Genomic DNA, 26,796 nt, shown 5'->3' with positions numbered 1-26,796 from the left:
AGGAAAAATTACGGCTGAGTCGCAGTGCATCATGGGATAGGAAGTCACCAGGATGTATCACGGGAGATGTAGTCCAACCACAGAGCTGGGCCAATAGGGGAGAATGGGGACTGAGGGACCCAGAACTATAAATCCCATCAAACACCGTGACAGGTCAGGCCGTGCAGAGATTAATGTCTACCTGAAACAAAACATTATGACATTTCCAAATCCAAATTTTTCACATTCTGCAATAGGTTTAGATATTTTGACTTTTTGTCTGAATAGAAATGTGAGTATTTACCACAGTATGGCAATTCCAATTTGTGATCAGCTCCGTACACAACCTAGATATGTTACCAAACCCACCCACCCAAAATGTTAAAAGAGCATTAAAGGTTGCAAAGTCAAGTACTCAAAAATTAGTAAATGCCGAGATGAAGATTGCCAGTGTGCAACCTTAACTATGTCTCTTTGTGTGTATGCATTACGATACTGTCTTTAATTACATAATCACATAGTATTTTTCCCCACAGGACCCCTGCCTCATTCAGTACGCAGGCTGGACCTGTTCTGTGGATAAATCAGGGCTACCAGGAGGTTGTTGTCCACGGGGCAGCCTTTTCACAAGGATGGCAAGGGGCATATCCCTGACCCACCCCCTGCCAAATTTCAAGTCCTAGCTCCAAAGCATGGGGACACTAAAGCTGGTCAAAGAAAAGATCACCCAAGCTTTTTCACATGGGAAGAAATCATGTATTTTTCCCCAGCCTCACTCTCAGAAGTTGCTAAACTGTTTTGGCTGCAATTTCCCAGAACAATTCAGCCTGAGGCACACACACAGCATGGAAAAGATCAGCCCAAAGGGTTAGTTTTTTTCAAAGTTATATGCAATTGAAAACAGGGTTTTATAATGGGGAATATTGGGCAACCTTAATCACAGGCAGCGCTACCAGCCCTGCCTATAAGATTATACATTTATCTCCCCCTTTGTGTTATTACATATAAAAGGCAGAGAATAGGGGGAAACTGCCAATACTGGTAACATACCAAGGACTTTTGATCGTAGCTCAGGGGATCCACTGAAGCATTGCTCCCTCTCCTTGAGTCCACGAAGGTGTGCACCGAATCCATGTGCGGCGAGCACTTGGGCGTTGGCATGGGAGTAGCAGCAGTGCGCATGATGATGGGAGGGGGTACGCTCCCCCTGCCCTCCACGTGACCGTTTGGGGTGATGGCAAGGGAGTACATCTTCATCTCTGGAAAGAAGGCGAGCTGCAGTTAGGGTTCCGCTCAGGAGCTTAGCTGGGGACTGCAACCAGCATTTTTAAAACAGGCAACCCACGTTTGTCTCCTATTGACTTCACTGAACGGGAAGAGCAGATGGAAACTCCTTGGTGCCACCAGTGCCGGGGGGGTCTTTCATAGGCGATAGAAGGCCAAGGTCAGGAGCATTCAGAAGGCCCAGTCTTAATAATAACCACTAGCTCTTCTCTAGATCTCAAACTGCTTTAAAAAGGGGTTGGTATCATTATCGCTACTTAACAGATGGAGGAAACTGAGGCATGGTGAGGCGAAGTGACTTGTCCAAGGTAACCTAGTTGGATAGCAGCAGAGACAGCAATCGGACCCAGGTGTCCTGAGTTCCATTCCAGTGCTCTAGCCACTAGGTCATCAGCATTTGCTGAGTTAGAAACTCATCCCGGACTACACAAGGAGTTGCGGGTGCTCAGCAGCAATAGGATTGGAGTTGCAGATTGTATGGCTATTATTTTCCCCCTAAGAGAAACGGCTGTTAGTCCTCATGTGTTCACCAAATTACAATCTGGATAAATTATTCTTCTCTTCCTGTGGTGCAGAGATTAAATGATTTGTAAAGTGCTTTGGATTCCTTTGGGGCGGAAGGCACTGTACAAACGTACACTGTGATCGTTAGTCATCCATTCCAGGGACAGGAAATGCGAAGGGCTCCTAAACATGCATACATCTATAGAAGCACAACAGAATAACCTAATGAACTACTTTTCCCTGATAATTGCTTCTAGTTAATAAAAAGAAAGGGAGCAATTACACCACATTGTTTCAGCTCTAAGGCAAGGGAAAATGGACCTCTCTTTGAGACATAGGGGCTGTCACGGCCACACAGCATCAGGTCTTTTCAGAAAGCAACATAATATACTCGTTAAAAATTGCAGCAACAGTGTTCATGATGAAGATAAACAAGAATCTACAGAACAAAACTCCTTCTGCACGCCTGAGTGCAGTAATACTCTGTCATCAAAAGCCTAGATTCAAAGACAAGGTCTGGAGTCGAGGGCAAATCTTAATTTATGTTGGCTCAGTGGATTTTGGTTTAATGATTGCAGAATCTGCCGTCTTGGGGGAGGGGAGGGGAGAGGATGAGACCATCTGCCATATGTAGGAGAGAAGAACAATTTTACACTTGTACAGGTAGTTCAGGAAATGATTCCGCCTTCACTGTACGGAGAAAGCCAAGGGTTTTATTACCCCTGCTAATTCTCCTCTGATGCCTGCTGTTGTCATGCAGTGCCCTTGTATTTTTAGCATCAGTTTGCTTATTTGCTGATGCACAAAGCCTGTCCATAAACCACGGCAATCCATAGAAGCTTTGCCAATCACTTCAAGGGGTGGAAGCCCCAAATCTGCTAATCTGAACCACACAAGATCCTTCTGTCGATACACATTTTACAGGCCAATGGGTTTGTAATGGGATCATTAATGCCCGTATGTTGTTTGTACACATCTTGGCATTTAGGAGGTTTATGGAGACTGGAAATGGTCAAGCTATTCCTTGTCCACAGTTTATTCTGAGAGTTCTGCCCTGTTCTCTATTTGTGAGCTTCCTGAGAATAAGTGGCAATTTCCTTCCTGCCCTGGAATGGGCCTGTTATTCTAAGTGGTTAGGCAAACAGCTTATACAAAGGAATTTCAGCCTATGGTTTGTTGGCCAACCGTCTGCAGTGAAGATGAATTTGATAACCCGATATTTGGAATTTTCCAGTTGAGCTGAATGACTGGGCAGTTAAATCACCTAGTATTGCTCCAGCTCCCTCAACTGGTGACCCCAACCATTAAAATACTCCTGTTTCTATCTGCAATTAATTCCATTTGGTCACCAGATGACTGTCATTTCATTGAGTCAAATGAATTTTGGCTACAGGCCCAAAAGACACTTTAAAATTTTAAGAAAACCCCACCCTGAAAATTAAAAGGGGATGAGATGTAATGTGACCAAATAGCCAACACAGTTTAATATCTGAGGCAAGGATATATTGAAAAGCAACACACGTTCTCTCTTCTGTATTTGTTCAGACTGGAAAGTCTTTCATATTCGAAACACTTTTTGACTAGTTGAAAATGCAAAACTACTGCCCTGCAAGCATAGCAGCCAGGTGAGTCACCACATGAAATGTACTGCCCAAGGGGAGATAAAAGGGATAGAGCTCCCAAACCAGTAGTTCCCAAACTTTTCACTAAGTTGTATTTTGTCTTTTTTGGGGATCCATTGCACCTGCTCCTTCCCCTCCCCAGCCCCTTAGTCCCAAGCCCAAGCCCCCTAGTTGGCTCCCCCCAGCCCACCCCGTTCTGTGCCCCAGCCAGCCCCTCTCTCCCCGCAGCTGGGCTGCGATCACTACCAGGCTTCTTACTGTCTGCTCGCTGCCTCAGCAGCTTCCTTCGCACTGCACTTGCCACGGAGATCCCACCCCGCCATGCCTCTGCCTGGGGATGTCAGAGCACCAGAGAGGAGGGTAGTTGGGGAGAGGGAGTGCCACCAGGCCTCCTGGTGGGTTGGGACCCACCATGTGGGAAACACTGACCTAAACCATTCTACAAGGCCTCTGGAAACAGAGTTATAGCATAGCTGTGCGCACCGCAGAAGGAAATTCAAGCTTATTCCTACCTGTTGCGCGGAGGTCTCTCAGCTTCTCAAAATCCTCATCGAAGTTGGCAGATGTCTTGTCCTCATCTGTGTCCGACCTGTTGGCGTCACCCTGCGTGGAAGGGATGGGGAAATTTAATGTTTGATTAGTGTTTTGCTCTTGACCAAGAAAGAGACGTTTTTGAATAAAATTCCCTGGATCCATTTAAGTTACTAATGCCAGACCAATGGCTGCCCACGTACTTCATCCCATCAGAGGGGCCATGTCATCTCGTGGGTTGACCATAGACTGGGACATGGAAGAGTATCCAACACTGACTTGTTTGAGTGACCACTGGCAAATCTCTCAACCCTGCTGTACCTCACTTTCCCTAACTCGGTGTTTGCAGCTGTTGTATTGTTCATTGTAAAATGGGGACCACGATACTTACCTGTTGTGGGTATTAATCAAGTAAGGTTTGTAAAGTGTTTTGAAAGCTGGGGCAGGGACTCTCTCTTTGACTGTATTTGTACAGTCGTGCCTGATCTTAATTGGGGCCTTTGGGCACGGTCATATTATATGCGCTAAGCATTATGATGTGTATGGGAAATGCTTTGAAACGCCCTTATACAAGATATAGCTCCTGCCAATGCTGCTGCATTCACCTCAGTGTCTAGCCTAACTGAACAATGAGTCCCACTGCAAAACGTGAAAGCGTTGTTACCATCAGAGAAGGGACTAAGAAAAACTGGCATCACGGGGTTCCGTATCTATCCTCTCTCCATGATCCCAACTCACAAGCTGCTGGGTTTACGTGTCAAAAGGATATTTTTCTAGCTACCAGTACTGAAAAACTCAACCCGGGATCTGAAAAATCAAGCCCTGCCCTGTCTTTCATCCTGCCTCGTTATAAAGATTCTGCAATCGGAAGTCACTGGGCAGCGTTGTAGGATGAGGTAGAATAGAACTGCACCTGCTCTTCCATAACTGCACCTGCTCTGCAGGGCTGAGATAGTACTGGGAGCTTATTTATGTCAGTAAAGTCAGCAGACGTGGCTTGAAGACAGAGAGAGAGAGTTGAAAGTGAAGATGACCACAGCTGGAGACTTAAGACTTGGTGGCTTTATGACAACTGAGTAACCACCTCCCTCCAGGCTATTTCCACTCAGGCTGTGCAGTTAAAACACTCTCTCCTTCCAAAACATCTGCCTATATTTTTTTTTAAAAGATCCGTATTTAATGACAGCTAGTTTGTTGGCTGACTCATGCCTCAATATCTTCAGCAAACAAATACAGATCACAGCATTTCATGCTGGAGAGCAGGGGGTCTGTGCCTCGTGGGGAAACTTCTGAGCAGCAGTCGGTGATTTTCATCTCTGTGCTGTCAGTCTTATCTCTGTGAATCACGCTGGGCTCCCCAGCGGTTTGGAAAATAGTCTTGTCTTTAACCTTCATGCCGTAACATCTTTCGTGCCTATGGTGCATCTCATTCAGGGGGCCTAGTTAACAATTCTGTCTAGTCATGTTGCTTTTTGTTAGAAGTCTCTATACTGGAATATTATACAAACATCACATGGAGAACCACGTGATCCTTGCAGGAAACAAATGAAAAATCATTTATTACCAAAACATGTAAGGTGGGATTTTCAGACGCTCTCAGGGCTGAAACTCAGCTGGTAGAAGGTCGTAGCTCCACAGAGCGCTCCACCAGATACGGTGACCAGACAGCACGTGTGAAAAATCGGGATGGGGGTGGGGGAGGGTAATAGGCACCTATATAAGGCAAAGCCCCAAATATCAGGACTGTCCCTATGAAATTGGGACATCTGGTCACCCTAACCCCAGAGGACCCTGGGGACATGTGCCACGTTACACCGGCTGGTGAGCTGCACCTCAGCATTGGCCTAGCTCTGTGTCCGTTGAAGTGGATGGAAGTTTCCCCATTGAGTTCAGTGAGAGCAGTTAGGCCAATACTGAGTGCTTTTGTACATCCTCCCCAATACAGTCATGAACAGACCCCAGATTAGACACTTCGGGATCCACAGAAGTGATACAACACAAGTGGTGAACGGACACACACGCACACGCTACCCCATCATGGACCATCTCTAGCATGGAGGAATAATTCAGTCTTCACGGCTGATTCAGTCTCTAGCGTCTCCTTCTAGACTGCCAACAGGAAGGCCAATGGTGACAGTGAGTTTGGGATTTGGGAGAAGACCCTTAATTCTTTTTACACACAGGGCCCTGACCAGCAACCAGAAGATTATGTTGCTGAGAGGTTTGGCATGCCAAAGCCGAGCCCTCAGCCACACAATCCTCTTTGAAATGTCTTTACCGGATTTGAACACTGGTTCTTTGCTTTCATATATCCAGGTACGCTACCAAAAAGACTAAGCTAAATTCATTTAAAAGGCTGGAGTACAAATGCTTGTCTTGTAAAGTTCTCCTAAACAATTTCATTTTGTGTGTGGTCAGCAGGACAGAATTGCTCTGGCAAGCTGTCCAACTGATCCATCAAGGCTACAGAGAAGTTGTGCAAATTGGTCTTTATAAGGAGCACAGTTTCCTAATTGCTGCCTGTACAAACCCACCATGGTCTCAGCAGACACACACTGCTCTCCCCAAGGTGGTGATGAATTTAATTTCTTTGGCAGTGTGTTGCTAAGTGGTGCAGCCAAAGAAATGATTATTTATTAAGAGAGGGGATTGAGTTTCTTTGTTCATCTTTTTTGTTTCACGGATGAAGAATTAACATACAGTAGCTGTTAGATCTGCATAATTCTGGAAGCTCTGGGTGGCGTCGTACAGCAGATTTGAGATAGTTTTCCAATCAGTCAATCTGGAACCTCTGCGTGACTCAGCTACACAAGCATAAGTTTTGCCCTTTAGCTCATCATTCTGCAGTCATACATGCAAGTCAGGGATGCTCTATACTATGCATGACCTTGTGGATTTCCGTGTCTATTCTCTTCCTTTGATGTCCCTGTCAAATTTGTACCATTCATAAGTCAAGATCTGAAGATCAAGCGTCTGACAGCATCATCAGTAAAGGAGTCCCCCAATCAAAGTCAGCTGGCATTTTTGTCAATGGGTCAATAGGATAGAACAGAACCCAGCTTGCTCCTTTAGCTGTAGGGGAGGGCCAACAATAGCAAACCCCCTCCCCCCCAATTCTATCAGTAAAGTCAGCCCACGTGACTTGGAGTGATCGGATGACTAAGAAAGGCCCATTTGTACATAACCACCTTTCTGATCATACTCACACGTAGTGTCAAAGAAGAAGAGCAAGGCAAAAGACCTCAGACAAGTTCCTCTGTAGTATATGACTTTGTGAGGATTGCTGTTTAAAAGATTTTTCATATTTTGGCATCAACAGCTAGTCAACAAATCAAAGAATAAAGCCACAGGAAAATAAAAAATCCTCAGCTCTGCTGAATGCTTCTTCCTGCGAGTTGCAGCCAAGGAAGATTTGCCGGTCTTTGCTGTATAAAAACTAGAGCTAAGTTATTCATTTATTAGCACGCAGTTTGATACAAGGCCTCATGGCTGAAATATGGCTCTGGTGGGATTTCTCTAGTGCATACTGTACTTGCTAAGAGACAATTGACAAGCCTATAGCCATAAGCTTTGCCAAGCCTCCTAAAGAAGGAAACCAGAAAGAAAAATGCATGCTACAAATTTAATTCCTGGGGTGGTTAGGCTGTTCTGATGCAGGCTTTAAAAACTGTCTCTTACACGTTTAAATCACAGTCTGTACCAGCTCCAAAAGGAGCCATTAAACACTAGCAAGAAAACAGGGTCCATTTTGTGAAGACTGTAATTACATATTTATCGAGAATATCGCACAAGGCTACCAATTTCTGTCTTCATAGTAGCACATGATTCAGCCGTTTAGAGAACAAGCAGGAGACAGGACATTGTGGAAAGGCCAGGGTGGCTTTTGCAACAATTATTATTTCCACAGCAAGGATTCAACCTGTGATCTCTGGAGCTAAAAAATATGAGTTTTGACTACCCGAGCTAGAAGACACGGTAGCTGTTAGTCCACTGCAGTCTGGGCTCATAGTGTTTCAGCTATTAGAGGGGGACAGAGAGCCAGTGTGTAAACGTGCGTTCTATTTGGTAGTAAGAACACAAGATGGTAAACCAAGGCGGTTGTAGGTCATGCTGAGGGGACAAATGAATAGAGGCAAGAGCCAGAGCATTATATGTACAGTATTATATATCACTTAGTCCTGCCTTGAGTGCAGGGGACTGGACTAGATGACCTACTGAGATCCCTTCCAGTCCTACACTTCTATGATTCTGTGTAGGAGATCGACTGTGTAGGGCTTTGCAGAAAAGGGGAAGGTGGTTACATTTGCTTCAGGAGGTAAGGGGAAACCAGAAAAGATATTTGAAGTGAGGATGGACTTGTCTGGAGCCATGGGCATGTGAAGGGAGCTTTAGAGAGCCGACCAACTATAATCCAAGGGAGAAGAGGACTATCCTTTAGCTTAACTCTAAGTTACAAACCAGAACACTCTCTTTACCGCCAGGCATTTGGCTGGTACCCTTACCAGACTCGCTTAATGCATCATTATTTGTTCACTGAAGTCATCACAGAAAAATATATGAGGCAAATACGATTTCTCTCTGCTTGCTCTCTCTTACTGAATGAAACAGCTTGGAATAAGCAGAAGTATTATAAATCCCCGAGACAGTTAAAAATGTATCTAGACAGAGTGGATAACAAAAGCACTGATTTCCGCCCCTCCCTCATACACACCAAGACTAGCTAGTGAATAATTCATGGCCCATTCCCCCCCCCCACTTCCATTGTTTGTTTTCGTCAATGACAACATATTTAAAGACAAGTTTCTTATCAAAGGGGAGCTGGGGCCCAGCACCCAGGGATTAAGGGTGCAAATGAAACAGCAATAGTGTAGCCAATAAAGCTGATTGGGCAAGGAACAGAGCATGAATGTGGACTTACACTTAGGAAAAAAAAACAGGGGAAAAGTGCAAAGTAGGACTGGCTGGGTCTGCCTGGCAACATCGAACAGCTGCATCTACTCTACACCCCAGGCAGAACAGAAAGGAGGCCTGCGCAGCAGACTCCTGGATTTCAATTAGCTGTTAACTTTTGGCACAGCCTGTGTGCTTCATCTGGAATGTTTATGACCTCCTCTCTCTGGAACCTGCTGAAGATCAAAAGGCTGATACTGGTGGCCCTTCCCCAGCATACATGGCTGGCACGCACATTCAGCGTTTTTATAATATCCTAAAGCATTTTCTCTGAGGGCCGGGAGGTGTGAGACACACTAGTGGACCGCGAAAGACAGGAGCTTCAAAAGCAGCAAGAGTCATGAAATACGGGCAATTTTGCACGCATGAACCAAGGTGAAGAATGATTTGGGCAAAGGCAAACAAACACATATTACTCAAATTCTACCCATCGTAACACATTTATAGCGGCGTAGGACTTGGTGGTAGAAGCAAAAAGATAAAACTTAGATCCTTCAGCTCCAAAAAAGAACAGTCCCAGCCTCTTGAGTTCAATGAGATTCTCATTAGCAATACAGGGCCTATGACACACATTTGAGCTATTCTGATTCCATCTAACCGTGGGCTGTGATACACACACATAACAGTATTATTATTTGTATTCCCACAACATCTATGGGTCCACTGTAGTAAGTCCTGTACGAACAGAACAGAACAAAAAGAATCTCTGCCCCAAAGAACTTACAATCTAGGTACCCAGTTCCTTTTCATATATTACACTCCCACCTCAAAACACATACAAGCCTTGGGGAAGTCTAGATTGAAACTTTCATTCATTTCTATTTGGCTGGTATCTCTGAAAGCTCATCATGAACGTTTAGTGTCCAGTGTTGTTAACTATGTCACCGTGGATCATTTTAGCAGTAGTATGCAGCTAATGTGTTCAGCCAATTATCTCAGACTGCCTCCCCCACCTTCTTAGGTGCCCAGAACTCGAACTGTCCCGATCGGCTGCCAGTTTTCAAACCCTTTTCAACTGACTACTTCTATGATGTAGCGGCTAGTGCAAAAATCTGCAGCACACTGAAAACTGATGACATGGGGAACGGCTTCAAACGAGGGGAGTTCAATATAAAAATCACCATCACCAGGGTTATTGCATTGATGGGTTATTCATTTTTATGTTTAATTCATGAAAAACTACCACTTTAAAATGTAAATGAACTGGCCTCAGACTTGCCAGCTGGCTGTACCAGAGTCCAGGCACTTTCCAAGAGGCTTTGGATCCAGCTTTCTGCACAGCATGTGGGATTTTGAAGACAACTAGCACCGCAGAGCAAAACTCCAGCCTGCTGGCACCCCGCCGCACAGCACAGCCCGCCCAGATTCTCCATGAACCCTGGTGATTCCTTCCTTGGGGGCTGATCTTGCTTCTGCTAAAGTCTGTGGCAGAATTTCCACAGGCTTCAATAGAAGCAGAATCATGCCAGTTCTGCTAAGAGGCAAGGATGTGAAGAGTTGTAGCATCCCTGGCAAAGTGCACGTATCACACAGATCTGTGATCCTGAGAAAGCCGCTTTGAGAGTCTGGGAATAAACAATGAAGATAAGACCATTTTCAAACTAGCTGTTTCTGTTCATTTGCCTGTCCTGGTACTTATCGGGAAGCTGGGAACGGACTTTTTAATAATGGAAACCATGCAGATCACCTTAAAGGGGGAAAATATAGTTGTGACAGTTGAGGAGAAGGGTGTTTCTGGTGCATGCATATTTCAGTGGTACGTCACAGTGAACCGCAGTGTTGTCTCGGTGTAATGTAATGCAATGTAAGCAGAAAAAATATGAAAATGATGAGATTTCTGGGGACAAGATGAAAAGTTATCAAAAATAATTAACAAATAACTAAAAAGAACAGGAGGACTTGTGGCACCTTAGAGACTAACAAATGTATTAGAGCACAAGCTTTCGTGGGCTACAGCCCACTTCATCGGATGCATAGAATGGAACAGATAGTAAGATATACATACACACACACACACACATATATACATACACATACAGATAAGTTGGAAGTTACCATACAAACGGCGAGAGGCTAATTAGTTAAGATGAGCTATTATCAGCAAGAGAAAAAAACTTTTGTAGTGATAATCAAGATGGCCCATTTAGACAGTTGACAAGAAGATGTGAGGATACTTAACTTAAGGAAATAGATTCAATAGGTGTAATGACCCAACCACTCCCAGTCTCTATTCAAACCCAAGTTAATCGTATCTAGTTTGCATATTAATTCAAGCTCAGCAGTTTCTTGTTGGAGTCTGTTGGTAACTTCCAACTTATCTGTATATCTATCTATCTATCTATCTAACTATATGTTCCATTCTATGCATCCGATGAAGTGAGCTGTAGCTCACGAAAGCTTATGCTCAAATAAATTGGTTAGTCTCTAAGGTGCCACAAGTCCTCCTGTTCTTTTTGCGGATACAGACTAACATGGCTGCTACTCTGAAATAAATAAAAGATTTTCTTTCCCTCTCCACACCCTGGGAATTTAGAGAATGAAAATCGAAACCCTTCCTCATTTTGTTTCTGAGTTCCCATGGGCTTAGCGCTGGTTCGATATTCCAAAATGCTGAGCAGCCTCTCTGTTCTTGCATGCCTTGAGATACAAAAAAAATCCAAAAATCCAAAAATGTGATCCAAGCGTTTTGGATCATTATTTTCAACTTGAACTGAGGCTGGATGATTTTAGGTGAGTCTCAAAATCATGTCCGTGCCCTACTGACTTCACAAAAGCTTCTGGATAATATATTAAACCAGAAATGGGATCATAATTCTCATTTAAAACTCCATGCTACATATGGATCTGTCCTGCTCCAAAGGAAAAAAACGGAGAAGGGCAGAATGGGTCAGCGGGTTCCAGGATTGACACCTGGGAACGTCTCAAAGCAGACTGAGAAACAGTCATTTCTTTAATCTTCCTTACCCAAGATAAGGCGATTGGACATTATCCAGGCCCCTGGCCACATATACTGTTATAGCACTCATTTTCAGGTGGTGGTACATAAGAACAGCCATATGGGGTCAGACCAGTGGTTCTGTCCCCAGTACTTGCCGCCAGAGACCATAGGTTCATACTCAGAGCGGTGAGCCCATCCCACTGGGCACATCCTATTATTAGCACGCTAGCTCGGTGAGAGCTAGCACGAGTATATCTCCTCAAGCTGGGAATCTACATCCCCAGCTCCTAGTGTAGACACGTCTGTGCAGGAGCGGCAGGTGTACATTCCAGCAAGAGGACATACCCACACTAGCACGCTCAAACCAGAAGCATAGTCACAGTGGTGCAAGCAGCCAGTCACCCAAGTCCGTGCCTCAAGTCTTGGCTGGGACCACACTCAGGATGATTCAGTTTACATCTCCAGCACAAACTGGAGACGTACCCATAGCAACTTGCCCAGGGTCACACCGGAAACCTGGTGGAGCGTGGTCTTGTGAATGCCGGGCAAGTGCTCTAACCACTGGATCATCCTCTCTAGGATGGAACCATCAGAGCTAGACAGGCATCACAAGGGCACCTCATCACAAGCTTCATCACTCCTACTCTGCGTATAACTGCATCCACCGTATAACTGCATCCACCCTAGGACTTATGCCGACCTATTTATGTCAGTAACTGCCCCCACCACTAACTAGCTGACACAGCAACACCAACTCTGAAGTGTAGACCAGGCTTAATTTAATTTGGCCCTTTCCCCCATGAGCACTGGATTACCAGTGTCCTATCTTGTTCCAGCTGGTGGGCTTTACTGGAGGGTCTGGGGGGCCAGGTACTGCTGTGGTCTTTGGAGTGTTGTTTAAAGATAAGCTGCTATTTTCCTACTGATGAAGAGGCCATGAGGCTGACCCGCTCACCCATTTCCTACATGCAGCTGCCAGTTCCCTGCCCCATTGCTTTGCTAAGCCTCCTTACCTCTGCTTGGAAGCCTTCTACCAGGATGGCAACTAGGAGATTGAAGAGCACGTAGTTGCCAAAGGTCATCAGGGCCACGAAGTAGAGTGCCGCCCACGAGGAGGTGGATGCCATGCCATTATAGAGCACCACGTTCCAGTCTTCCTGGGTGAGGATCTGCATGGAGTGGGAAGGAAAGGCTTTCCGATTACTCCTCGCTGCTCGCCGGGAGCAGCTGGTTTAAAATGCACACTGAATCACTGATTTATCCCTTCCTCCTTTACAGAGGCAGCACCCGCTCTCCTTTCTGACCGGCTAGAGATCTAATCAGATGAGACAGCAAAGGATCTCTTTATTTAGATCTCAGCACCTGAGATAGATCTGCAAGCTGCGGCTTCTGCCCGGGATACTCTTCTGCCCTGGCTCCCCGTTCAGCTTGCCTAGTAGCATTATGACCCACAAGGGTTGCTAGTTCAAATCCCCACTCTGGTAACCTATCAACTGCACAAGCTGCGAGTTCTACTGTTTGGTGGGGAAGTTCCCAAATGATTACGTGTACTCTGGTGATCGGCTACCAGTTGACAGGCCTAAGATGGCACCAGTTTTGTATCAAGAGATGGTCACACTTTTTCAGGGCCATGCTTTCCTTTAATCAGAACATTTTTTCTCATTATGAGTTAACTGACGTTGGGAAAAAAACCCAGGTTTTCCTCACAGTCATTGATACGAGGGATCTCCAGAAACTCAGGAAAGGAAACAAGTTGCTTGTTGGGTGGAAAAAAGATAAACTGGCAGGAAAACATATTTCCTTTGAAAAGACTAGTCTAAGGAGCCTTCATAAGATTCACTTAAGATATTCCTAGCCTGCCAATGTTTCCATAGCTGAAAAACCCAGGGATTTAAAAAAAAAGAAAAGAAAGAAGAGGACGGTTTCTTGCCCTTCGTTAATCCAGACTCCACTATGAAGATGTCCTCTAGCACTGCTATAAAACAGGAACAACGAGTTGGCGGCATCTGGGGGTGGGAAAATATAGTCGGCTGCATTTAGTCCTGTGCCTCCCATTAGCCCTGTGCCTCCCCGAAAGATTATGTCCTTGTGCATCACACTGAATCTATTTACACACGTGACTTCGAATGTTAAAAATAAATACATGAGCTGCTATTACAACAGTAGGAACCTCATGGAAGTGCTGTCAGTTTCCCCTCGCAGTGAATTAAAATCTGTCTTTGTTTATATAGGGGAGAGCTAACATTCTGCATTATGGAGAGTTTGGATCAGTTTGCACATGGACTGCCACTCATTTAATGAGGTGCACCTGTCCTGTACCTAGAAATCCTGCTTAACATTCCTAAGCTCTCCTCCTCTATGTGCAGTTTATGTCTGTTGGTGGTTGTAAGGGGGCCTTTAATATACTCACTCTGCTTCCCATTCTAAGGGCTCATTTCTTAAGCGGAAAGACAGCTAATGTTACGGAGAAATACCTTCCTGGAATAAGTTGCTTCATTGCTCTGTTATGAAATATATGAGTCATTCTAATGATACCTTAGATCTTGTCTACATAGGAAAGTCGGCTAGTTTCCGATGAAGTGAGCTGTAGCTCATGAAAGCTCATGCTCAAATAAATTGGTTAGTCTCTAAGGTGCCACAAGTACTCCTTTTCTTTTTGCGAATACAGACTAACACGGCTGTTACTCTGAAACCTAGTTTACATAGAGATTTTCCAGTCCTCTGCCTTGCTTTTCTTTTGTGTCACAGTCTTTACCAGTCCAGCAATCCTCATCCCAACTCCACTGTTTGTGTAGCCAGCACCTACAAAATTTGCTGAGCTAGATTGACCTGAGACAGTCTGTTCGTCCCCCAATTCTAAAACATGGTATTTTTAAAAAGTGAATTTCAGTGCTGGAGGAAGGTGTTGGATTGGTATCCTTGGAGACAGAAGTCTTCTGTCTATTCATGGAACAGGTACAGCACTGAATGGTTTTAGAAACTTCCTTCAAAATGACCGATATGTTTCAACCTGAATTGTGTAATGATTGCAGCTCGGCAAAATTTCTTGAATTTTGGCCCCAAAAAATGCAGATTTGGGTCAACTGAAACATTTAATGCATTCATGTTGAATCTGCTGAAATGTTTCAGTCTGGGGGAAAAAAATTCCCCCGAAGTCAAAACATTCTATCTTGATTTTTTTAGATATAAGGAAAAAGCAAAGGTTAAAAAACCCCTGAATGTAACAAAATGTTTTGTTTTGGGTCAAAGTGTTTTTGAGCGACCAGAATTTTTTTCCTACTTTTTAGTTTAATCAAAACTGAACTGAGAAAATCTGTTATTTGCACAAGTGTAATGCTATGAAAGTGCCGCTCAATCTCTATTCCTTCTCAGGCTTTGGCCTTTGCTAAGAAGCGAGATCGACATAGTGGTGGGTTTTGTGACAAGGGCATTTGCCCGCTCAGAGCTAGCCTGAGACCAGTCGATTCATTGGGCAGAACCGAAACAAACCTCTTTCATGGTAAGTTTGTCCAGTTAACTCTGTGATGCTGTGAATGAAGTTTTTTGAAAAGCAACAACATTCGTCTGCTTGGTAGAGAATAAAACTCATCAGCGGTCCCAGATCTTACCTGAAACACGGTCACAATGGCCCAGAGCAAGGAATCAAAATTCTTTCTGTCTGGAACTGTGTCCCCCGTATCAGTTTTCAAGCTAAACTTGCACCCAAAAAGATGCATGCCGAGAATGCTGGAGAGGGAAAGGAAGCGACATAGAAGACATCACTGCATGAGACACATGGTTTCAGGGAGCATCTTAGCGCTTTTGGGGGTCACTTTCTTTTCCCAGCTGCACATTGTGGGTCTATAGAGAGTGCTATCTGTGCTCCCGCAGGCAGGAAATGAGACCTCCTTAGAGGAGGACACCAACTATAAGGTGAATCAGAGCACGGGTTTGTTATACGCAACAAAAGACCTTTCCAGAAGATGAAAGCAGAATAGCATGACTTAGATATAACTTTTGTCCTTATGTTCCTGCACTAACTCCCTGGTGAAACATCACCGAATGTACTGGTTCTTGAGGCCCACAGCCTCTACTTGCCATTTCAGTCCGGATGCCTACAGGTGACCCTCCATTTCAGAGCCTGATGGCTTCTGGGTTCCCACTGAGACAGCTGCAATATTAGTTGGTGAGCTTTCTACACCTTATGCAGCCTTTGACCTGGAATGGATGTTACTGGCCCAAGGAATTATGGGTGACATGGCTGAAGACTCTTCAGACAATCCAGCTCTATCGCCAGTATCCTCTCTGAGGAATTTCTGAAAAGGGCTGTGGGTGCAGGAGGGGCTGCTTTCCGTTCATTATATAGGACTCAGGCAAAAAGCGGATACCTTCACTAAATGTTAGTGTAACAAGGCACATTTGACCTGTCATGGCTCAGGCCAACCAGGTCGCAGAGATTTTCCCAGAAAGGGATCTTCTATGAAAAATGGACCTTACACCTGATTTGACCACTTCCAGGATCTTGAGAGGGTCACTCAATCTTCATTAACCATTCAGTCCTCATTCTCTTTGCTGATAATGCCAACAAAGCGGCCAATTAGTGGCAGCTGCAATGGTAGCTATTCCCCCACTTTTGAGATCCTTCCGTCAAAGCAGCGTAATGGATATGTGGCCAGGAACTATTCCGTATGACATAAGCATGACAAATATACAATATGCATGACAAATATACAAGTATGAATGACATCAAACAGAGAAAGAATAGAGAAAACAGCTTGGAATTACACAAGCCTGGGGAAACATTCAGAAGATTTAACAGTTGACATAAATTCCTGGTGCTTTCTGAGTATTTAATAAAAAATACCATCTTCCAAGATGTTTGTCATAGGTATTGGGGCAAATTCTCAGGTAATTTACACTGAAGCCAGTGGACCCACATCCATGGAAATATGCTAATTTGAACCATCTGAGAATCTGGACTATTATTTCTAAAGTCTTCTATTTGACATGGACAGATGATCCCATGAAGTTGCTGGGAAGTGACTTTTGGTGCTACAGATAGTTGTCCACTACCAATTAACTAAGACCAACAATCCATTTCATTTTGGCTCCTAAACACCCACCGGCAATGACCCCTGCTATTCTCTACAAGGTGAGGTAAATAGCTCCCCGAAAGAACATTAGGTCAACTGCCCACTTTGTGCCCACTCTCCCTCCATAGTTGTTCTTGCTTCTCTGGATCATGTTTCATCACTATTGACCTCGGTCAGAGTCAAACCCAGAACTCAGCGGGGCGGAGCTGGTGACAGGCTGCATGCCCTGTTATCAACCCCCTGAGCCATTCAGCTGTAGACTAGTGTTAAAAGAGTAATTCCTGGACCCCATATTTCCTCCCTCTAAAACGTTAAGCCATCAAGTTCCATTTGTGGACAACTTCCTGGGTCAGGAGTGTCGGAATAGAGGGGGTCTCTTGGGGGGAGGGGGGGGAAGAGGCGGTGCGGGGTCAGGGGCCTCAGGGGAGAGGGGTGGCACAGAGGGGGCAGGGCCACGGTTCACATGCTGGTGGCCCCCCCAATTTTAGGAAGCTTCTGCTGCTCCTGTACTGTGCCTCTCAGGAACTCTGGAGCGATTGTTTTTCTGTTGTTGTCTGTCTGCATTCTTCATTTGTCTACAGAATTACAAGGATTGCATGAAACACTGAGACCTCAAAGTGGTAAATCATCTGTTGAATATCTGCCTGTCAGTCTATTGTGAGCCCTTCTGTCATCTAGGCTGCATGGCAAACATGCTCTATTATCATTCTAATTTGCATATTATTTAATCAAGCCAAACAATTAATTCAAGGAGAAAAGCAGCCGCCGCTGGTACCTGAAAATAAAGATGAAGAGCATGAGCAGCATGCAGAAGGTGGCCACGTTATCCATCGTCTTCATCAGGACCACCAGCTGGCGGCGAAGGGCAGGCATGAAGCGTACCAGTTTGAGGACCCTGAGCAGCCGAAAAGTTCTTAACACAGAAAGGCCTCCATCGGATTGGCCAATGATCTCCCAGACACTACGGGAGCACAAGAGGGAAAACAACAAACTCACTGTCCTTGTCCGACCTGTAGCAGTTTGATGTACAGTACAACAAAACCCGTAGCTAATTGGATTGTGAGTAGCTTGCAGGGTGTCTGTCTGGCCCAGCCTGTGACCTGGGATCAGAGTGTGCTGTAGGAACAGATGGGACTTACAAAGGGAGGAGGGGGGGAAGTCAACTTGCATATTTGTCTCTGCCGCTCTGCCTCCTTCTTGACCTTGGAAAGATCTCAGAATCAGCCCCCTTCAATATATATGCTTAATCTATTTCCTCTGTAGCCAGTTTAGTGTTGTTTAACCTGCTACAGCATCTAGCGATAAAGTAAATGACTTAATGGTGTTCTAGATGCATGGTTGGTCTGGACCATTGAAAATCAGAGATGGGCTCCAGCCACAAAATTTAGATCAGGATTTTGGAAGGCCCTGAAATTCCAGAGGGTTCAAACATGGGGGTTTTAGTTCAGATTATTATTATAAAGAGACAGAGCCAAGTGTAATATTGGGTTTGGAGTTTGAACAATCTCAGAGAGTTTGGAGTTGTTTGGATCTGGGACTTGGGTCTGCGCCCCTCTCTAATTGTCATGACTTATTTCAACTCCATGGGCCCAGCCATCAGTTGGTGTAAAGCGGTATCCCACCATGGACGTCAACGGCACTATGCTGATTTACACCTCCAGAGGATCTGGCCCGACATTTTTCTTTCTCAAAATTAGAGTGAATTGAGCAGCCATGAAGCTCAGGGGATGACTGATGTGGGCCAAGCCAGTTACAGCATGGACAGACGCAGAAGAAGCCTCTCCCATGCACATGGGCCAGTACAACCCACCCCAGATCTGCAGCACCCCTACCACTTGCTCTTTGATGTTGGGAGCCCCCTGCAGTGGACACCACACCCATTACTTATTGTATCCCACCATCTCACAGCCCTGTTCTTGCCTTTCCAGGTCACATATTCATGTATTCGTTCTGGGAAACCTCTGTGCTGCTGCAACTTGGGGTCATTACACTGCTTTCCCCAGAATTTTCAGTGGAAAATTCACCACGCCGCCAGATGTGTGGCAGAAATAGAACTCCTCGTCTGTCACGTCCATTTCGTTTGGACAGCACTTCTAAAGATACGACCCTAAAAGGCCAAGACGCTATTAATCCCACTGAGCTCTAAATTCACACTAACCCACGTCACTCCTACCCCCTGCACGACATGACTTGTCTAAAGTCTCCTGGAGCTACTTGGAGGCGAATGGTGGAAAGTATCATGCAGCGTGCAGTGACCTGATGATGACTATGATCCCGTCGAAGATGTTGTATGGGTTCTTGATGTAACCGAAGATACCAAAGGCAAGGAGCTTGAGGACCATCTCCAGGGCAAACATGCTGGTGAAGACAATGTTACTGATCTCCAAAGCGTTGGTCAGTTCATCCGGCTACAAGACAGAAAGACACATAGTCAAGCTGAGACATAAGGAGAAACATGGAATTTTTTTTATTATTCCGCATGGTAAACACACTCATTTCCTCAAGGAATTTATTGCACTGTTTCACTTTGCACATCATAAAGCCCTATGCAAATCCGTACATCTGGGAACAAAGGAGGCAGGGCGGCATCTGCAGAATGGGGGATTGTCCCCTGGAAAGCAGCAACTCGGAAAAGGATTTAGGGGCCCTAGTGGACAAGCTGCGCTACACGCGCTCTCAGTGTGAAGCTGTGGTAAAAAGGGTTAAAGCCATCTATGGATAAATAAACAGAGCAGTGAGTGTGGAAAGGGAGGTGATTCAGCGGTGGGGAGACTGATACTGGAATACTGCATCCAGTTCTGGTGTCCACATTCCAAAAAGTACGTTAAAAAACTGGAGCGGGGGCAGAAAAGAGAGAGGTAGTGCTTAGGAAGAACTGGAAGGACATTCTATCGGGTCTTTTAATGGAGTGAATGCCCATTTCTGTAGCACCTGCAGTAATGACAGTCATGTTGTGTCCTAGCTTAACGAGATCTTTTAAGCAATGCACTAAAATGAAGCATTAAGGCACAAAGTCAGATGTTTTGTAGGATATGCTTAGCCAGGCTAGAGGTCTATCTGTAACAGACTAAATGCTCTGAATGTAAGGTGGGCTTTTCAAAAACACCCAAGAGAGTTAACAAATACAAGTGCCACTGAAAGTCAATGGGATTTGTGTTCTTAGCCGCCTTTGAAAACGCCACACTAAAAATCTAGGAAGGTTTCTTTGTGGGTCGTCTCTGTTTTGATTGATCCAAAGTTCTGGTCAGAAACCTGGAAGGGATCTTTCTAGGATGTCCTACCTATGGCCCTGATCTAAATCCCATTACAGCTGATGGAAAGATCTCCATTCACTTCAACAGGACTTGGAGCAGACCTTGTGCGTGAACTCAGATCCATGACATAGAAAATTGACCTTCCCAAATAAACCAACATTCGCTCCAAGTTACAGCCTTTAGTGTGAAACCTTTACAAGTTCCTCTCTCACCAAACCTAATGAGAAAGAAGGGACCGAGTTAGATTTTCTCACTGGAGTTACTTCAAAAAAAACTGTTCAAGGAACTGCAACATACATTTCTAAAGCTAAGTACCAGTTGTCTTGCAAAAGAAAATGGGTCTTTTCCATTTCCTCAGTGCAATAATCTTGCCTAGGAAAAGGGGCTATTTTCATATCCAACTCATCTCCTGTCTGGTAATAGCTTCCTTTATTTTTCATGGTATGTTAACAGCTGGGAAGCACTTGAGGTGGTTATTGCATTATCTGAGCTTCTGAAGACAGGAGATGTTTGTCGTATCATGGTGCGCAGCATAGAAGAGACACTTTGAATTCAACGCACTGTATATCAAATACTCAGCAAACAGCCAGGAATGGCGGCGGTTAACTTGGATTCAGTGGTAGCCACGGAGATCCCACCCTGTCCAGGCTGGTTGTACCATCAGGCTGCTGCACATTAACCCCTAGAACAACTTACCAAGAGTTGTGGTGGATTCTCCATCACTAGCAGTTTTAAAATCAAGATAGGATGTTTTTCTAACAGATCGGCTCTAGGTCAAACAGATGATAATTCAGGGAAGTTCTATGTAGGAGGTCAACTACATGATCACAGGGGTCCTTTCTGCCTTTATCATCTATGAGTCTACGAAACCAACTTGCATAGGCCAAATCATTCTGTGCAATAACCTATTATGGGCTCAACCATTTATCCTATAGAGACAGTACTAACTGCTTAGTGTTTCCAAGCAACCTCCTGCTCATCCTCAATGCACACCATGATTGCTAAAATACATCAGAGATACAACTACTCATACCATACCTCCTTGCTCTCAAACCCCTATAAAAGGACAACCCCATTTAGCACCCAGCTGCCTGACACCACCTTGGGCCAGAAGCTGAGATTATACTGGATGGGCTTCTCTGGTGCCCCTTGTTAAAACTTTGTGACTGAATTGAAGGGGGAGGGTTGGGATGGCTTCCCTGCATATAATGAAGTCGCGTTCTGCCCAGTCCCATTGCCCATGGATGCTGCTAAACCATCCTGCCCAGAGATGACTTATCTTTGGGTTCATAAGAACATGGCTGTAGAAGACTTTGCCTTAGGATTGTACCAGACTCCATCCATTCTCGGGGGAGAGGCCACCCTTAGGCAGCTCCATGGGTCCTCCCCTCCCCATCATGTGACACAAACTGAACATTGTGCCAGACTTCTCAGTGTATTCAAGACATTGTGAAGGAACAGAGACTGGATGGCACGTTTACTGCCTCTCTCCTTGGTCAGGGTTAAGAGGGAGCATTCCTGAGGACTGGAAAACTAGGGTTACGTTCCTTGGTCTCTCTAGCCTCCCTGGAATACGGTGTTTACTGCAGATTATGGGAGAAAATGTTTGTGCTATCTTCTTACAGTCAAGTTGCTGGCAGCACATTGCTGGCCAGATGAGAATTAACAGCATCATCTTCAGATGAAAGCTGCAGCTCAGAGCACTTTAAAGGGACGGGGCCTCCCGTAACACCACTTCTGCTCTGTACTCTCCATTTTGTGGGGAAACTCAGGGAAACCCTGCCAAGGAAAGAATAAAAGAGAGAGAGAGACAGGCTGCACAGCCCCAGAAGGAGTAAGGAAAAGGGAAAGCCTACACAGCAGTAAGGAAACACCAGAGCATCTGCTAAAACTCCCACACATTACAGGAGCCTGATTTTGCTTTCACTCAAGTCAATGAGATTTTTGCCACTGATGTCCATGGAAACAGTCTGCCCCATGGCTATTAAGTGGGACTTTAACAGGAAATGTCCCTTCTCTTCACAATAACATCTGATATCAGTGGGAGATATAAATGCACAAAGGGTGAAACTGTCCCAAGCTGAGGGAAGAATGCAAGGCCTGGGCATCACTTAACCCCTCAAAATAGATTTTAAATGGGACTTGAGTGGCACATAGGCCCTTTCCACAGAAGTAAATGTCCCAAGGAAAAGGGAACACACCCAAGAGGGGACATGTGGCCCTTGCATTTGGCTTGGGTAGAAACCCAACCAAGGGCAGCAATTGCCCCTGAGATTGAATTTGATTTGGACAATGGCTGAGCACCTGGTGGGGGGTGACTGCTGCACAGTGCGCTACTCAGAATGGGCTCACTCTCATCTTGTGTGCAGTCACCAGCTGTAAGTTCTTCAGGGCCTGGGCCATCTTCCCCTCTATGTCCGTACAATGCAGCAGCAGCAGGTCAAAACCCCCATAATGTCACCAGCGTGTGAATTCTGCCCTGACCCTTTCAGGACATCAAGCGATCTGTAGCAGCTTGAGATTGATCGTAACTTGCATATCTACAAGTGTTAGGGGTCATGCAATTACCCACCAATTTTTAGGGATCCAGACACCGTATTGCATACTGTAGCCTCTTGCAGAAACCAAGCCCCCAGTCCAACTCCTGCAGATAAAACTATGCACATGTCCAGGTGTTGGTTAAATCATAGAAACCATTAAGAATGTCTCCTCAACTTCTTGGGGCATGTGTGTTTGGCTAGGTATTGCTGAGTTACTTGTCCGTGTATATACAACATCCTCACTCTAGCCAGTAGCCTGTTCCAGGGCTGCTCCGCTCTCTTATGAACTCATTGCTGAGCACTAACGCTAAATGTAAAATCATATTTCCCACCAGCCCCCCCTCTTTCCTCTCCATCTTTGCCTCTTCTTCTCTTTCCTTCCAGTATGGATACCACACACACAGAGCATCAAGAATATTGTGTACTCATGGTCTTACTTCTCTGGACAGGGAGAGCATCTATTCTGCAGGATCTCAAGGTACCTTCAGATGGGAACTGGACATTTAACAGGAGAGTAAAAGGAGAACCCTGGGCTCTCTGATAAAATAGAAGGAGTCTTTCTAGATAAAACCAAGCCTAACCAAAAATTCTCTGTGGTGTCCTTGCTACTATTACAAGAGTTGCCAACGCTCATGAATTTATCATGTGTCTCATAACATTTGTTATTTTCTCAAAGCCCCAGCTCCTGGAGTCATGTGAATAAGAGAAAAATTTCAGCATACATAAAAAAAAAAGTAAGGTTCTAGTCTTCATGGTTGTGGAGAAAAGTTTGAAAACGTTGAAACCTAGATGATCTCAAAAAACAAAAACAAAAAAGGGGAACAAAAAAAAACCCATTTAAAAAAAATCCCATAATTTTGAAGCCAACCTCATATTTTTTTGTAACCTGACTCTTGATTTCCAAAAGCTTGGAGCAGGCAGCGCTGCACAGATTCATATGCTAACATTGCTGTTTGAACTCACTTGCCAATTCACAACAACATTTTGGTGCCATTGCTTCTTATTCTCAAGCACCGTAACCTTTGCTTGAAATATCAGGGCAGAGATTGCACGATGAAAGATGCCATGGTATCTCAAGGGAACAGGGGCGGGAGGGGGAACTAGCACCAATGAGATCATCAATAGCCCATAATTAGAAGCAGATCTTCTATCAGATAGCTACAGACAAAGCCGCAATGCCTCAGCCTCGCTGACATTGCAAAGCCACTGTGCTTCAAACCAGAGATCTTCATTATCCTTTATTACTCATATTTGGTGAGAGGCAGAACTAATGTGGGGATAAGGACTGCTGTAATGAGAGACATTTAGATTGCAGTCCCACAATGACATGGACACAGGAACCAGCAGGCAAAGACAAGGCTGGATGGCCCTGAAAGCTAGCGAACGTGGCTCATGTGAGTTTTTGTATCACAGAGTGGAAGTTGTACAGCACAGTCAAGCACCAGTGATATTGCCTTCAAACGTAATTACTTCCTTTCAGCACCAACTGGAGTCTAGGAAACAGCCTGACAGAGGTATTTTTATGTCTTATGAAATGGTTTGTGGCTTACAGTCTCGTTCATCTCCCACTTCTCATATCCCCCAATGAGCAAAGATCAAGGAGGAAGGTTAAGGCAGAGATATACAAAACCAACACCAATTTGGCTTGCCTTCTTCAATCATCTTCCAGTCAGACACAAGACTAACTGAACCAGCCACTAGAAGTCACTGTTGCATAGCTCAAATTCAGCTGAACTGTAGAACTGTTTGGGAAATTTTTGACAAAACCTTTTTTCACCAAAAAATGCTGATGAACCCAAACCAAATCTGTTTTTTGGTGGTTTTGGATTCAGTTCTGCTGAATTTCCTGACTCAAAAAGTTTCCATATTGACAAAACTTCCCATTTTTCCCTTTTTTGAAATGAAAAGTTTTGTTTTTTCGGTTCAAAATGACTTTTTGATTAGAAATGTAACTTGATTGATATTTTTAAAAAGGTGGAAAAAAGGCCAAAATAATCAACATACAATGGTTCAAAATTATCAAGACTAAACATTTTGATTGACCCAAGCTGAAATGGGTTTTTTTTTGGTTTTTAGGATCCCCAAAATTTTTGAGATGGACTTTTTGTCCTGATTTGGACCAGGACATTTTTTTCTTTTAAATCTCAAACATTCATGTGGGACAGGAAAAAGTCACCACCCCCGCCAGCCCTACTGAACTGCCATTTGTAGGACACCAAAATGCTCCTCAAAAGAGATGGTTCAACTCTGTTAGCTTTGGGTACCTAATCAAATTTTTCCTGCTGTGACATTTAAGCTGTCCAGCTCTGCAATCTTTCAGACAAGGAAAGGGAAACTCAAAATGAGTGATACTCGAGAAACACATGAACTTTGAGGCTCTGCAGGCAGCTCTGGGGGACATGTTGAATCAGAGCACCTTTAGTTCTTGCCAGTTTTCAAGTGGAGCGAGCGGAGCAACGCAGCCCTTAATGAAACATTAGGGTTACCACCTGGCTGGTATTTGTCTGGCCTGGGCAGGTTTGCCAGTTGTTGGAAAGATAATTGAATCTGCAGGGCTTTTATGTGGGTCTAAAGATTTGCATTATCACCACCATACACTGGGATATCAAATGTTAAAAGTCTCTGGGTCCAGCTAAAGATGCTGCAGCGTTCCCACCTTCCGCAGTTTAAGCGATAACAGATCAAAAGTGTTGAAAATAAAGCACGTGTCTGCCCACCAACACACAAGCGCACTGTGCATGTGTGAGAGAGGGTTTGAGTCTTGCGAGAGTGAGGAGACAGGAGATGTTATTAATCTTATCTGTGTGTGTTACCTCTCTAGATACTGTCAGCAGGGAGTTGGGGAGTTGCCTTATGATTTGGGGTTGTGGCGGGCTTGCCTTGTGTGTGTGTGTGTAGCGGGGGTGTGCCTTTCTTTTTGGCATTTCAGAGGTGGTAACCGTAATGCCACATGACCCATGTACAGCATGGTACTAACCAAAGAGATTGGAATGGTAGCGATCCCTAGAGTTAGGAAGGAGGAGACGACACCTCCCCATTCCTAGCAGCAGGAGAGCGCCAGAGAGAGGTGTCAGATGGAGGAGCAAGTTTCCCACCCTCCAGCACCTTGAATCTGCCCCGCTACCCTCCCTAGCCCTGATTCCAGCCAAAACCTAACCCAGATACAATGACTGCCACCTTTGCTAATGTGGAAGGTCCATATTTGTACCACATGTGTCTAAAATCACTGAAATATCTTGTAAACTGTGTTTTTTATTAGCAGAGAATGAATCCCAGAAGATTCAGAGGTTCATTTCAAGGTGAGAAACAGCCAAACATGTGACTAGTGCTCTAGCTAGCTTGGGTCTGGAAATCTTGGAAGAACAGGTGCTCTCTTGGAAAAAATCTTACACTTAATGTTTCACCAAGGGAGAGTCTCCTTTTACAGTCTGCTAGGCACCAGGAAGTTGGAAGAAATTGATCAATCAAAAAGTAATGAAAAATCCAATCACAGTCCAACATGGGAGTGGCTAAGATTAATGATGGAGGGGCACTGGAGTAGGAGTCTGAAGATCTGGACCTATTCCTGGCTCTGCCACTGATCAATTGTGTGACCTTGGGCAAGTCACTTCATCGCACTGCACCTGTTTCCCCTCCCACCCTTCTTCTCCCTAGTCTATTTCAATTGCAAGTTCTTCAGGGAAGCGACTGTCTTACTATGCTTATGTTTAGCATCCAGCACAATGAGGCCCTAAACTTAGCTTGGGTGCATAGTTGCTACTGTGAAATAAATAATTAGAATCCAACAGGGGGATAAAGCCAACACATAGATTCTTCCACTGAAAATGTGTTTGGGTGACATTTGCAATTAAAAAAAAAAAGAAAAGGAACTCGCGTCAGAAATTCCGCCCCCGCGCACAGGCAGTTGATTTAATCCTGTGGAACAACGAAAGCCAGGCCTGGCACCAACACAGGGGAATTGTAAACAAATTCAGAACATTTAGTTTCACAAACATTCCTTTCATTTTTGTTGTTGGGTTCTTCTTTATTTTGAATTCCTGCCCTAAAGCTGTCAATGAGATTGTGTGTGCGTACGTGTGGGGGTTTTGTTTTATATTTTAAGCTCAGCCTGTAGGGACTCGG

At 44.7% G+C, this 26,796-nt stretch overlaps 1 protein-coding gene across 2 annotated transcripts in view; it reads right to left on the bottom strand.

The window, feature by feature from the left end:
- The window catches only part of CACNA1H (calcium voltage-gated channel subunit alpha1 H), a 480,369-nt gene that overhangs the window by 65,684 nt on the left and 387,889 nt on the right, over positions 1 to 26,796 (bottom strand). For both annotated transcript variants that reach the window (XM_037911163.2, XM_043523932.1), the window contains exons 11-16: positions 19,137 to 19,288; positions 17,656 to 17,841; positions 15,417 to 15,534; positions 12,822 to 12,977; positions 3,902 to 3,992; positions 1,030 to 1,238 (exon numbers count right to left, since the gene is read on the bottom strand). In XM_037911163.2, the coding sequence (XP_037767091.2) occupies positions 1,030 to 1,238; positions 3,902 to 3,992; positions 12,822 to 12,977; positions 15,417 to 15,534; positions 17,656 to 17,841; positions 19,137 to 19,288 (912 nt within the window). The remainder of the gene's footprint in view (positions 1 to 1,029; positions 1,239 to 3,901; positions 3,993 to 12,821; positions 12,978 to 15,416; positions 15,535 to 17,655; positions 17,842 to 19,136; positions 19,289 to 26,796) is intronic.

This window comes from Chelonia mydas, chromosome 10 (genome assembly GCF_015237465.2).
Source record: "Chelonia mydas isolate rCheMyd1 chromosome 10, rCheMyd1.pri.v2, whole genome shotgun sequence".
NCBI classification, from domain to species: Eukaryota; Metazoa; Chordata; order Testudines; family Cheloniidae; genus Chelonia; species Chelonia mydas.
This window is presented reverse-complemented; position numbering and strand designations above follow the sequence as displayed.